This window comes from Mesoplodon densirostris, chromosome 5 (genome assembly GCF_025265405.1).
Source record: "Mesoplodon densirostris isolate mMesDen1 chromosome 5, mMesDen1 primary haplotype, whole genome shotgun sequence".
NCBI classification, from domain to species: Eukaryota; Metazoa; Chordata; class Mammalia; order Artiodactyla; family Ziphiidae; genus Mesoplodon; species Mesoplodon densirostris.
The window spans coordinates 61,091,851-61,104,462 of record NC_082665.1 but is presented as its reverse complement, the minus strand read 5'-3'; the positions used below and the strand labels follow the sequence as shown (position 1 = coordinate 61,104,462).

Below are 12,612 nucleotides of genomic sequence, written 5' to 3'. Positions count from 1 at the left end.
TAGAAAAGACTAGCGAAGGACTATTTAAAGATCAAACCAGAAAACTGATTTAGGAGCAAAGGCGTGGGATGAGTCAAAGATGTTAGCATCTAGTTTTCTCACCTAAAAAAAAAAAAAAAAAGTGACTAATCACACCTGCTTCATAGGGTTGGTGTAAAAATTAAAAGAGTATGTGAAACTTCCAGGGTAGTAGCTGCCATAAAGTAGACAACTGTGACTCATTTCCACGTTACAACAAAGGGAGTAAACAAACTCCTGACCCAGTTTTTCTCTTCCTTTGCAACCTAGGGACCTTCATTGTCTGCTGGCTGCCCTTCTTCTTGACCCACATTCTCAATACCCACTGCCAAGCATGCCACGTGTCCCCAGAGCTCTACAGTGCCACCACGTGGCTGGGCTACGTGAACAGCGCCCTGAACCCCGTGATCTATACCACCTTCAACATCGAGTTCCGAAAAGCCTTCCTCAAGATCCTGTCTTGCTGAAGGAGGAGAGAAGACTCCCTGTGCCCACCTTTAGCTGCCAGGCCACTAGGCCACTGGCCAGGGCCTTCTCAAAACGCAGTGTGACGTCTGCTGGCATGTGGCAGGAAGAAGATCCCTGAAGGCAAGATGTCCCTCAGTAGCAGGTGTAACCAACTGCTTCCTCCAGAACAGACAGTTCTAGCTCCCTAGCTAAACTCTGACTTCACTCTGGCAATCTTCAAGTCGTTCGGAGGCCCCCAACTGATAAACAGTCATTCGGCGAGAAGATGATAGAACATGACTCCACACACAAACACAATTTTCATCAGAGGCATGATTCATTGTAGCGAAGGAAAAAGGAACAGATCTCATAATTCTCAACTTGCCAAGGGTCCTTGAAATCTCAGCCAGTAAACTGTCTTGCAGACAGCCGGTCTCACTTCCTTCAAACTTCTAATTAACTGTCAGGCTAACCTTGTACTTTCATGGGCCCACTCTCTTTGGTCCTTCCTTTCATTCACTGCATCCTGAAATACAATAGCAAGGCCAGTGCTCCCACCTCTCTGTAGAATCTGATTGGCTACATTTGATTTGGGAAATTCCTCACTCTGAGGGAAACATGGTCCCACACTGGGACCTGGGCTTCCTTTTCAAACCTTGCTCCCCCTGTATTTTAGCTCTAGCTAAGAAGCCCCTTTGATTCCATTTCCTTACTCTCAGAGTCTCAGTTCCAGAGTAATTTAAGATGGGGATGTTAAGTGACAAAGGAATGACAATGCCCACTACAGTATCACTGTTGAATCTTGTGGTTCAGAGCCTGCTTTAGATGTGTTTTCATAACGCTGTGAGGTTTTCCTACCCAGGTATCTCCATCTCCTGCTTAACAGAGATCCAATACTTTCAGACCCTGAAACCCATTAACTATTAAGTGTCTACAAGGTGCCATTCACCTCCCAGGTTCTGGATATATGACATTGAATAAGACAGCTCCTGCACTCAAGGAGCCCACCGCCTGCTCCTGTATTTGGCAGTTTACTTGTCTAAGGGTGGTAGGGACCCACCTAAACTGCCAGAGGACACAAGAACTGAGACAGACTAGCTGTCCAAAGCCATCATATGGACAGTCTTTGTAAAGTCCTAATGCAGATGCTAGACATTATCCTCTCACAATTGAGATGAAAGGTATAGTAGAAACAATGTGTAAATGTCATTCAAAATTGCATTTATAAGAAACTTGAATATCCTCACATTTACCTTTTCACCTACAGAAGCTATTTCTTATTGATTACAGAATCAAGATACAATCTGTGGATAATTTATGAAATGTTATCATCCTGAGCTTCAATAAATTTACTGTTAAGACCTGTTAGGGCATAGGCGTGACAGATACCTGCTGCAATGCTGTTAAAACCTCAAAAAACACAGGAATTGTATATGGAATCTGAGGTGTCCCTTGCCCCTTCTTATTCCTCTAACCCTTAAGTGTATAAGGAGGAAATATATACCCCTGCAGTGAGTCAGTTATGTTACTCCTAAATGCTTTTAATGTCTCTCTCTCTCTCTCTCTCTCTCTCTCTCTCTATATATATATATATATATATATATATATATATATTTTTTTTTTTTTTTTTTTTTTTTTTTTGCGCAGGCCTCTCACTCTTGTGGCCTCTCCTGTTGTGGAGCACAGGCTCCGGACGCGCAGGCTCAGAGGCCATGGCTCATGAGCCCAGCCACTCCACGGCATGTGGGATACTCCCGGACCAGGGCACGAACCCGTGTCCCCTGCATCGGCAGGCGGACTCTCAACCACTGAGCCACCAGGGAAGCCCTAATGTCAATATTTAATGCCAATATTTTTAAATGTTATCATTGATAACAATGCTCTCTGCCCACTAGTTCTTGTACCTGGAGCCGTCTAGCTCAACAGGTTTATGGCACAAGCAGAACTAGGGATTGAGACAATTAAATATCAGAAGAAGTCAAAGTACGTGATTCCTAAGTTTTTTCAAACAGAATAAACAGCAAATGGGTGGGAGAGTCGGGTGAAAGACCACAGAATTTCATGTCAAAATCAGAGTTTTAAAGAGAGAAATATAAACAGCATCAGTATTCATATATTTGTGAGGAAAAGTGATAGCAAATATTTTGTTGCATTTCTTTACATCAGGTCATCCAACCCTTACGATGACTTTAGGAAGATAAACATCATTTTGTAGGTGAGGAAACTGAGACCGAGGGAGGTTAAGAAATTGGCCTCAGGTCACACAGTCAGTAAGTGGCAGAGCCAGGGTTCAAGAGCATGCCTGCCTGATTCCCAAGCTCATGCAATTAACCACTATGGTGCACTGCCTCCCACCAGAGTGGCAAAGGGGTGGGGAGAAAAAGATGGAGCAAGATCCCTGGGAGAGCCTCACCCTGCCCCACCTACCTCCGCCTTAGACTTTCCTGAGAACCCAGCCCAAGGCATTACTCTCACTCTCCTGCCATATTCAACCTCTGAACCAGTCACATGGGACGTGCATAACCTATTTTTATAGAATCATGGAACAGACCCGAGGGAGTATTTGGTTCTACCCTCTCCTTCATTTACAGAAAAGGAAAGTGATGCCAGGAATTGTTGACCCATGGTTGGATAATGACACACAAGTATTCAAATCCACTGAATCCTAGTTCAGTGCCCTTTCTACTTTATCCCACTCCCTGAAAAGCCCATAAAAACTATAAACTCCACACAGATACAAGGATAAAATCGTATTGTCATCTCCATCGTTAAACTGAGAGGCACTTTTTTCCCTAGATAGTATCTATTAGGAGACAACATCTCCTTCCCAGGATTTTCTTCTGATCCAGGAAGAGCCTCCTGGTGGAATCCCAAACACATCTCCCAAGCACTCACTTCAGCCTCTTCATCCTGGGATTCTGTATTCTATCTCTTCCAACTCTACATTCCCAACATGAATCAGTATGCTTGACCTCAGAGCTTGCTACTTTCAGAGCCAGTATGACTCTGGAGAGATGTTGGCCTGAATAAAGCAGAGCAGAGTTCTTGGGGCAAACCAGGTCTGGAGCCCAAAGACACCTCACAGCAGTCCATTCTACTTGGGTGAAATGCAAACAGCATGGAAATCCAAATAGATTACAATCAACATTCAACTCTAGACTTTAGTAAATATTTTCTTCTTCTAAGACACCATCTTTAAAAAATTCCATTCATCACTCATTTATTAAATCAGTCCCTTATTCAATAAATAAATTGATTACCTTCTATGTGCTCGGCATGATGCTTGGTGCTGGGAACATGATCAAGGAAGACATAGTCCTTGCTTTCAGAAGCCTGTAGACCACTGGGGAGGTAGAATTCCTGTGTACAGTGATGACCTGCTTGTCATCTATAATAAAGAGAATTCATGGTGTCTGGAAATCCCATATTCCGCCTTGAGAAGGCTTCACAGACGTGTTGCCAGGGTTGAGGCATAATGAAAAAGTAGGAAGAGTGTTCTCGCCAGAGAAAACCTCTGAAAAGTTAAAGAAACAAACAAGCAAGGAATCTCAAATAATTCCAACTGGCTGTAGAGAAAAGATCCTACAGATAGCACAGGAAAGGAAAGGGCCGCATCTTTGGAGACATCCTCTGGCTCTGCTCAGGTGGCAGCTGAGCTGGTGGTGACACCTCTCACAGCAAATCTCAAGATTTTGCCTCCATTTTCCTCCAGGTGGGCAACGTGCATCACAGAACATTTATCACTGACTAACTTAACTACCTCTCTCTGAGCTGCAGTCAATTTCAGCAAACGCAGAATTCGATTCGAATTCTCTGTTCTTTTATCTACAAGAGGAGGGATGGCTTGTTGGGTGTCTGTAGAGTCAAAGATGATTAAAATAAGGCAGTTCAGAGAGTTTAGATCAGAAATCAAGGGAGGTCAGGCAGAGAGATTTGTTTTTCTGAATGCTTGGGTCAGAACTAAACAGAGAGACAGGTTAAGGGATTTGCTAAAAACTGGCTGTTTCCTAGAGATCCTGACTCCCAGGCCTGTGCTCTGATCGTATGGTATCTGCTGACATCAGAAAACTGAAAAAACTTAATTTGAATCAACACACAGAGAGCGGATGACAGGCAATTAATTTGATTCCTCCTTTCTACCTAATTCTCTCCTCATCAGCTTAGAAAGGGAGTGAGTTTCCATGACTACCTCCTGCCACAGAGACTCAGTTGAGGGTGATGCCAGGCAGCTCAGCTTTGTAGCACACACTGGCAGAGGCCGAATCTGAAGTCTGTGCCAAGCACAAGACCTGGGGCCTCTCGCTCCACCTACCCTCACCTCAATTAATCACCCAGCCTCCACCACTGTGCAGCAAGTCCCTGCTTTGTGCAGTCTGCTGGGTACTGGGACGAGCGGAGAGATGGCCATAGGCCACTGAGGATGGATGTGCCCCAGAGAGGGGGCTGGGCTGAACCCAAGGTTTCTCTGACCAGCTTATGGGAAGAACAATGGACAGAAATGAATCAAAAAGACTGGAGGACTAGCAGGGACAAGCGACCTTGGGCAAGTGTTTCACCTCTATGAGTTCCAACCTCCTCATTAGTAAAATGGTGACCTGAAGACCTAGCCTTCTTCATAGACCATTGAAAGATTAAGTAGCTAATTTTGTGTGTGTGTGTGTGGTACACGGGCCTCTCACTGTTGTGGCCTCTCCCGTTGCGGAGCACAGGCTCCGGACTCGCAGGCTCAGCGGCCATGGCTCACGGACCCAGCCGCTCCGCGGCATGTGGGATCTTCCCAGACTGGGGCACGAACCCGTGTCACCTGCATCGGCAGGCGGACTCTCAACCACTGCACTGTGCCACCTGGGAAGCCCTAAATAGCTAATATTAAAAGTGCTTTATTAACTACAAAACTCTAACAAATGTAAGAGATTATTATTATCATTGATATTATTATTTCCCCCCTAAGCAACTGTTTCTATGCTAACTATCTGGTTCACAGCCCACCTTTCTTTCTCTTTGCTGATTCTCTAATAGTCTCAAGTTATTAGGCATAATCTGTTCAGCCTCCCACTTGAAACTGATTTTTCTCTTGTCTTTTATTCCCCAAATGTGCCCAAGATACTTGGCTGAATTTGTAGTCAGATTGTTAGGCAACTGGCTAGTCCCTTTCCCTGTTCACACAGCCAAGTACACAAGTGTGGCATGATCTAACACCAGACTGACGGCAGATGCTCGCTTGCTAAAGTGACCTCAGGGCCCCTCTTCCTCTCCTGGCCAGGAAAAAGCAGCAGAACACATCTATTCCTTAGGACTTTCCAGCTTTGTTCCTCATGATGTCTGAGCCAAACATGCTTTTCTCTTTCTCCATCTCTTCCCTCCTGAGACAAGTGCATTGGATCTGGTGCAGTAGTTTCCTGGGGCTACTGTAACAAATTCCTACAAACTGGGTGGCTTAAAACAACAATAAAGAAGTTTATTCTTTCACAGTTCTGGGAGCTGGAGTCCAAAGCCAAGGTGTTGGCAGGGCCATGCTCTCTCCGAAGGCTATAAGGGAAGATCCTTCGTTGCCTCTTCCTAGTTTCTGGTAGCTGCCAGCAATCCTTGGTGTTCCATAGCTTGTGGCAGCATGACTCCAATCTCTGCTTCCATCTTCACCTGGGGTTCTCTCCTGTGTGTCCATGTCCAAATTTCACTCTTCTTATCAGTCATTGAATTAGGTCCCACCTTAATCTGATATAACCCCATCTTAACTCAATTACATCAGCAAAGACCCTATTTCCAAATAAGGTCACCTTTACAGGATCTGGAGAATTAGAACTTCAACATATCTTTTTGTGGGAACACAAATAAATCCATAAGCTATGGTGAAAGTGATCTGAAAGGCAGGAGGACTTAGAACTTGGATGACTTGGGGAAGTGTACAAAGCTCTGTCATTCAGAATATAAGACGTCTGATTTCAGCCTTGGCATATAGTCCTTTTAGTGGCCCTGAGTCAAATCCGCAGACTTCCTGGAACTCAACTTTCTTATCAGTAAAAGTGATAAGTCTGAATTCCTAAGCTATGACAAGACAAGTTAAAATAATTCTAGAAGGATATAAATTATCTTCTGAGCCCTAAAAGCCTACAAATATGCTTATTAATAAAAGTCAAAACTGTTCAGAAACAACTCTTAGTTGCTTCTCTGGGTCTTAAGAAAAAAAAAAACCTAATTCAACGGCAATTAGGGGCTGAGGAGGAAAGCTGATGGAATATCATGTAGGTCTCCTACTCCATGTAGCACCACTTCAGACTGACTAAGGTGGAGGAGGGTGTTTTTTCCTTTAAGAAAAACAAACATAATTGAGTTTTGCATTATGGTTTGAGCAGACTCCATAAAACTCCATAGTAAAGACTTAAAAAGCTTACAGTTCTGGCTTCCCTGGTGGCACAGTGGTTAAGAATCCGCCTGCCAGGGCTTCCCTGGTGGCGCAGTGGTTGAGAGTCCGCCTGCCGATGCAGGTGACACGGGTTCGTGCCCCAGTCTGGGAAGATCCCACATGCCGCGGAGCGGCTGGGCCCGCGAGCCATGGCCGCGGAGCCTGTGTGTCCGGAGCCTGTGCTCCGCAACGGGAGAGGCCACAGCAGTGAGAGGCCCGCGTACAGCAAAAAAAAAAAAAAAAAAAAAAAAGAATCCACCTGCGAATGCAGGGGACATGGGTTCGATTCCTGGTCCGGGGAGATCCCACATGCACGGAGCAACTAAGCCCATGCGCCACAACTACTGAATCTGTGCTCTAGAGCCCGCAAGCCACAACTACTGAGCCCGCGTGCTGCAACTACCGAAGCCCACACGCCTAGAGCCCATGCTCTGCAACAAGAGAGGCCACCGCAATGAGAAGCCCACGCACCACAACGAAGAGTAGCCCCCGCTCGCTGCAACTAGAGAAAGCCCGCGTGCAGCAAGGAAGACCAAACACAGCCAATAAATAAATCAATATATTTATTTTTTTAAAAAAAGCTTGCAATTCCTCACAGTGTATAATTATGGGATTTGAGAGTTGGAGGGGACTTTACTCCAATCCCCTGGTTACTGTAGAAATTCTCTCTAACATCTCTGATTCGTTATCACCCAGCTGTATTAAGGAGCTGGTTCACTTCTTTCCAAGACATATAACAAGTTATCCTTTAGAAAATCCCGCCCTCTTTTAAGCCAAAATTTGCCTTCTTATAAAATTCACCTTTTGGTCCCTGTTCTCTCCTCTGTTCCATCTTCTCAATGATAGCCTTTGTGCGATTAAGACAGTTCTCCAAAGTTTCAATCCCTATATCTCTACTTCAAGTTACATTTTCTTACACTCTCTATCTTGGTTGCTTTCCTCTGGATGTAACCATGTTGTTAGTGTTTCTCTTAAAATATGAGGCCACAGGGGCTTCCCTGGTGGCGCAGTGGTTGAGAGTCCCCCTGCCGATGCAGGGGACACGGGTTCGTGCCCTGGTCCGGGAAGATCCCACATGCCACGGAGCGGCTGGGCCTGTGAGCCATAGCCGCTGAGCCTGCGCGTCCGGAGCCTGTGCTCTGCAGTGGGAGAGGCCACAACAGTGAGAGGCTCGCATACCAGAAAAAAAAAAAAAAAAAAAAAAGATAATATGGTATTGGCATAAGAATAGATATATAGATAACTGGACAGAATTAAAAGTCTAGAAAGAAATCCTTACATTTATGCTTAATTGATTTTCAAAAAAAGGCAATCTGTTAGTGAAAGGAAAGCCTTTTAAACAAATGGTGTTAGGACAGTTGGATATTCATATGCATAAACATGAAATTAGACCATCCCCCCATATTAATTCCATATGGATCATAGAATTAAATGTAAGAGCTAAACAATAAAACTTTAAAAAGAAAACCTAGGTAGAAATCTTTGGACCTTAGGATAGACAAAGATTTCTTAGATATAACACTATAAGCACCTTAAAAAAGAAAAAAGTGATAAATTGATCTTGTGAAAATTTAAAACTTTGCACTTCAAAAGACACTAATTAGAAACAGCAGACTGGCTTGCAAAATATTTGCAAAACACATATCTGATAAAGGACTTGTATCCAGAGTATACAAAGAACACTTACAACTCAATAATAAGAAGACAACTCAATCTAAAAATGGCAAAATATTTTAATGGATATTTTACTGAAAAAGATAGAAAAGTTGCTTATAAATACATGAAAAAGACACTCATCATTTTCATTAGAGAATGACTAAAAAATTTTTTAAAAGACAGACAATAACAAATGTTGGAGAGGAGGTGGAGAAATGAGAATCCTCATACATTGCTGATAAGAATGTAAAATAATGCAGTCACTTTGGAAAACAGTTTGGCAGTCTCTTAAAAAGTTAGATATAAATTTACCATATCATCAGGTGATTCTGCTCCTGGGCATCTATCCAAGAGAAAGTAAATAAAACAAATATCCACACAAAGGTTTGCACATTATATTCTTTGCAGCATTATTCATAATAGCCAAAAGTTAAAAACAACCCAAACGTCCATCAGCTGGTGAATGGATAGACAGATTGTGGTGTATCTGTAAAACAAAATATTATTCAACAACTGGTTGTACATGCTGTGACGTGGACAAATGTCAGAAACTTTTACTAAATGAAAGAAGCAAGCCACAAGAGACTATGTATTGTATGATTCCGTTTATATGAAATGTCCAAAAAGGCAAATTTCTAGAGAAGGAGAGAAGATTAGTGGTTGCCTGGGGCAGGGAGATGTAATGGGCATGAGGATCTTACTGGAATGATACAAATGTTTTAAAACTGATTTATTGTGATGGTTGTACAACTTGGTAAACTTACTAAAAATCACTGAATTATACACTTGAAGTATGTGAATTACACACTATGTAAAATATGCCTCAATAAAAATGTTTTTTTAAAAAAAGACCTGTAAATTTGCAGAGTCCCAAATAGCAGGGACAAGAAGTACAAAATTCCTCAAGTGTATCAGAGAGAATAATGTTAAGCAGTGGTGCTTGTACTTCTACTTCTCATTTCCCAGATCCATGTATTTTACTGATTGGATTGGAATCATATAAGGGTCTTTGGTTTAGAGTGTATACTCTGTCTGAAGTCTGGTGCCCATCATCAGAAGGCATCATCTCCAAGCTGATGCCTCTACCATGCATCCAAAAAGCTGTTGCACATCCATTAGACTAGCAGCTTCTGGGAGGTGTAATATGTGATAGAAACAGTGGATCACAAGGTCATGTGCATACGGCCATCCCTCCATCCATACAAGCAATTACCTGGGTCTGAGGTAACGTTTGTCAGGATTCTATTCCAGTGGATCGAGTACCACATAAGCACTGTTGGGCTAAGATTGTATGAGTAGGATATCTATACTGGAAAATGTGTCAATTCCTATAAAGAGGAATCACAAGATGGAAGGTCCCACTGTAATAAACTTTCCATTAAGGAGCTGATGGGTCTCTTCAAGAGGTGGAGCCATATTGGGAGCTCATTGCTGGTGTTTTTTGCTGGTAGGCTGGATATTCAACAGTGGCAATAATTAGATCAGACTTAAATAGCTGGAGCCCATGTTTTGGGGCCATGCGTAGCTTCCATCCTTGCTACCATTTCACAGGCCATGGTTGTTGTACTTGTCCATTACCATCATATTTGGGCAACTGAGTATTCTTTTCTGTCTCCATTATGTAAGAGCAGACCTGTCTTCTCCTGGTGATAAAGGTCAGTGAGCCTTGCTAGGATGGTGGCTCCATTTCTTACCTACTAGTGCATTAATGTGCCTTTTGTGTCAGCACTGATAGAAGTTGGCTGACATCAACTAGCTAAGACATTCTCTTTCTTAGGTTGTAAAGCATCAACTGGCCAAATCATTCACTACTGCCCATGAGTGATATATATTCTTACCTCAAAGTATTTCTCTTGACAGGCATACCACCTGAGGCTTTGTCCCTTAAAAAGAATTCCCCTTATCCTTGGATTAAGTCTGTAACCCTCTAAAATCCATCCTGGCAAGGGGAATGGAATACCATGATTGGTTTAGCCTTAAACCAGTCATTTGCAATGGAATCGATGTCAGGCTTCCTGATCCATGGTTGGTAGAATCTAATCTGTTCCCCTGTGTGAAAAGCCTTCAGCCTTCAGGCACCTCTCCCTTTTGCTGTAACCCCCAATGGATTACTGATAGAGGCACTGGGAATCCCTCTGCACTGCACATTATTTCAATTTCCTGGCATTTAATTCCTCCAGCTCTAGAAACTTAAATCCACTAAGAGAGGTTCCATGTTTTCTTAATTTCTCACTTATGTGGGACTTCAATTCTCCTTGCACCTCCCTTTCAAAATTGAATGTGGTATATCCTGGTACCCCCTTCCTCTGGTTCCTACATTTGAAAGTTGGTTTTTATTTTCCTCAGGCCCCCTAGGGAACTGAGCTGAGTTCCATCTTCTATTTCCATAAGAAGCCCACTCACATTAAGCAATTAACAAGCTTTAATGGAATTTACCCAAGATCTGAGCCCAGTGGGGAAGAGAGGGGGGGCACATCACCACCTTCCTGGCTTGGTCTTTCTCCTGTATCTTCTCACCGCCTGTCTCCCAAATTTGGCCTCAGGGCTCCCAAGTCTTCTCCTGTCTTTTTTTTTTTTTTTTTTTTTTCTTCTTCTTCTTCTTCTCATGTCTTTGATGCCCAGACTCCGGGAATCTTCATTCCTTTTCCAAGTGGGATAATATCAATATACTCCTTCCACACTAGCTAAGAGCAAAACAATTTTTTCCCATCTTTTTGCATGTCGGTGAAGACAAAGCAATATAAACAATAGAAAAAAGTAAGAACTACTTAACTTATGTTAACATGATACCATCTCACTTACTGAAAGAACAAGTTGCTCCATGTTTGGGCTTCTCCTTACCATAACAAAGCTTTTAGGGTCCTTACAGCAGTCTTCAGCACTTTTTGTAAGGCTAGGTTTATTCCCAACTTTAGCCTCTTTTATTCTGTTTTTGAAGGTTCATGACAGTCTTTTGTGTTCAAGCTCATCTGTAATCCACTTTCCCTGTCTTTTGTGCATGTCCTTTTAAAAGCTTGAGCTCTGCAGAGAGCTCCCTGTACAACCACCTCCTTCTTTAGATGTCTCCCCTTTTATCCCTGGATTATTTCCTATTATATTATAATCAGGATTTTATTGTTTAAATCTCCCACCTCCCCCAAGTCATATTCCATTCTAAAGTCTCACATCACAGAATCACACCTGTGGTAAATACTCTTTTGAAGTGAAGAGTCAATTTGTAATGCAAATAATTTATCTCATTTTATTATTTATTTATCTCATTTTCAAGTAGGAATTTTCATATATCAAATTTTCATAAAGACAAATTAGGAGCAAATTCTTTCACACCTTTTTTCTTCTCCGTCACTTACTCTCCTTCCCCCTCCCCCTTCCCTCCTGTCTTTTTCCCCTCTGTTTTCCTGCTTCCTTCCAGGATCTGTGTAAGACCCCTGGGCTTCTCTTCCAGACACTGCTTTTGTTGGACTGAAATACCTTCTGTTCATGTATTGGAGTGAGCCTTTGTTGTACCAGGCAAACTCACCTACCACCTGCCTCCAGAAAACCCATGAGCGGAGCCAAGTGAAGAAAGCACTTCTACAGGGAATTGGCTGTCTCCACCTGTAAACCCTGACAGCTGGGGATTTCCGTCTCCTAACTGCTCTACTTCTATCAACTTCAATTGAAGTCCACCTTCTTCAGCTGACAAACTCTAAGGAGTAAATCTCTGCCTCAGCCTCCTCAGTGAGGGTAATGAACTCTGTCCTGTCTACAGAGCTGTTGAAAAAAAATCACGTGTAAGAAAATATAAACTGGAAACCATGATCTATCTATACAAGAATATCTACTACTTGTGCTTAACATAGATATGTTGCCTGAAAATATCAGAGATGGGAGTTATGAGTTGGAACTGGGTAGAAATGAACAATCTTTAGGGAGAATTTTGAACAAGGAATGCTGAGAACTGAGTTTTTAAAAGATTTATTTTATTGAAGTATAGTTGATTTGCAATGTTGTGTTAATTTCTGCCATACAGCAAATTGATTCAGTTATACATATATATATACATTATTTTTCATATTCTTTTCCATTATGGTTTATCCCAGGATATT

General features: G+C 42.5%; 1 protein-coding gene across 2 annotated transcripts in view; it reads left to right on the top strand.

Annotated features, from left to right (window-relative positions):
* DRD3 (dopamine receptor D3) overlaps positions 1-485 on the top strand; it is a 36,763-nt gene extending 36,278 nt beyond the window's left edge. For both annotated transcript variants that reach the window (XM_060099875.1, XM_060099874.1), the window contains one exon: positions 289-485. In XM_060099875.1, the coding sequence (XP_059955858.1) occupies positions 289-485 (197 nt within the window). The remainder of the gene's footprint in view (positions 1-288) is intronic.
* The last annotated feature ends 12,127 nt before the right edge of the window (positions 486-12,612 follow it).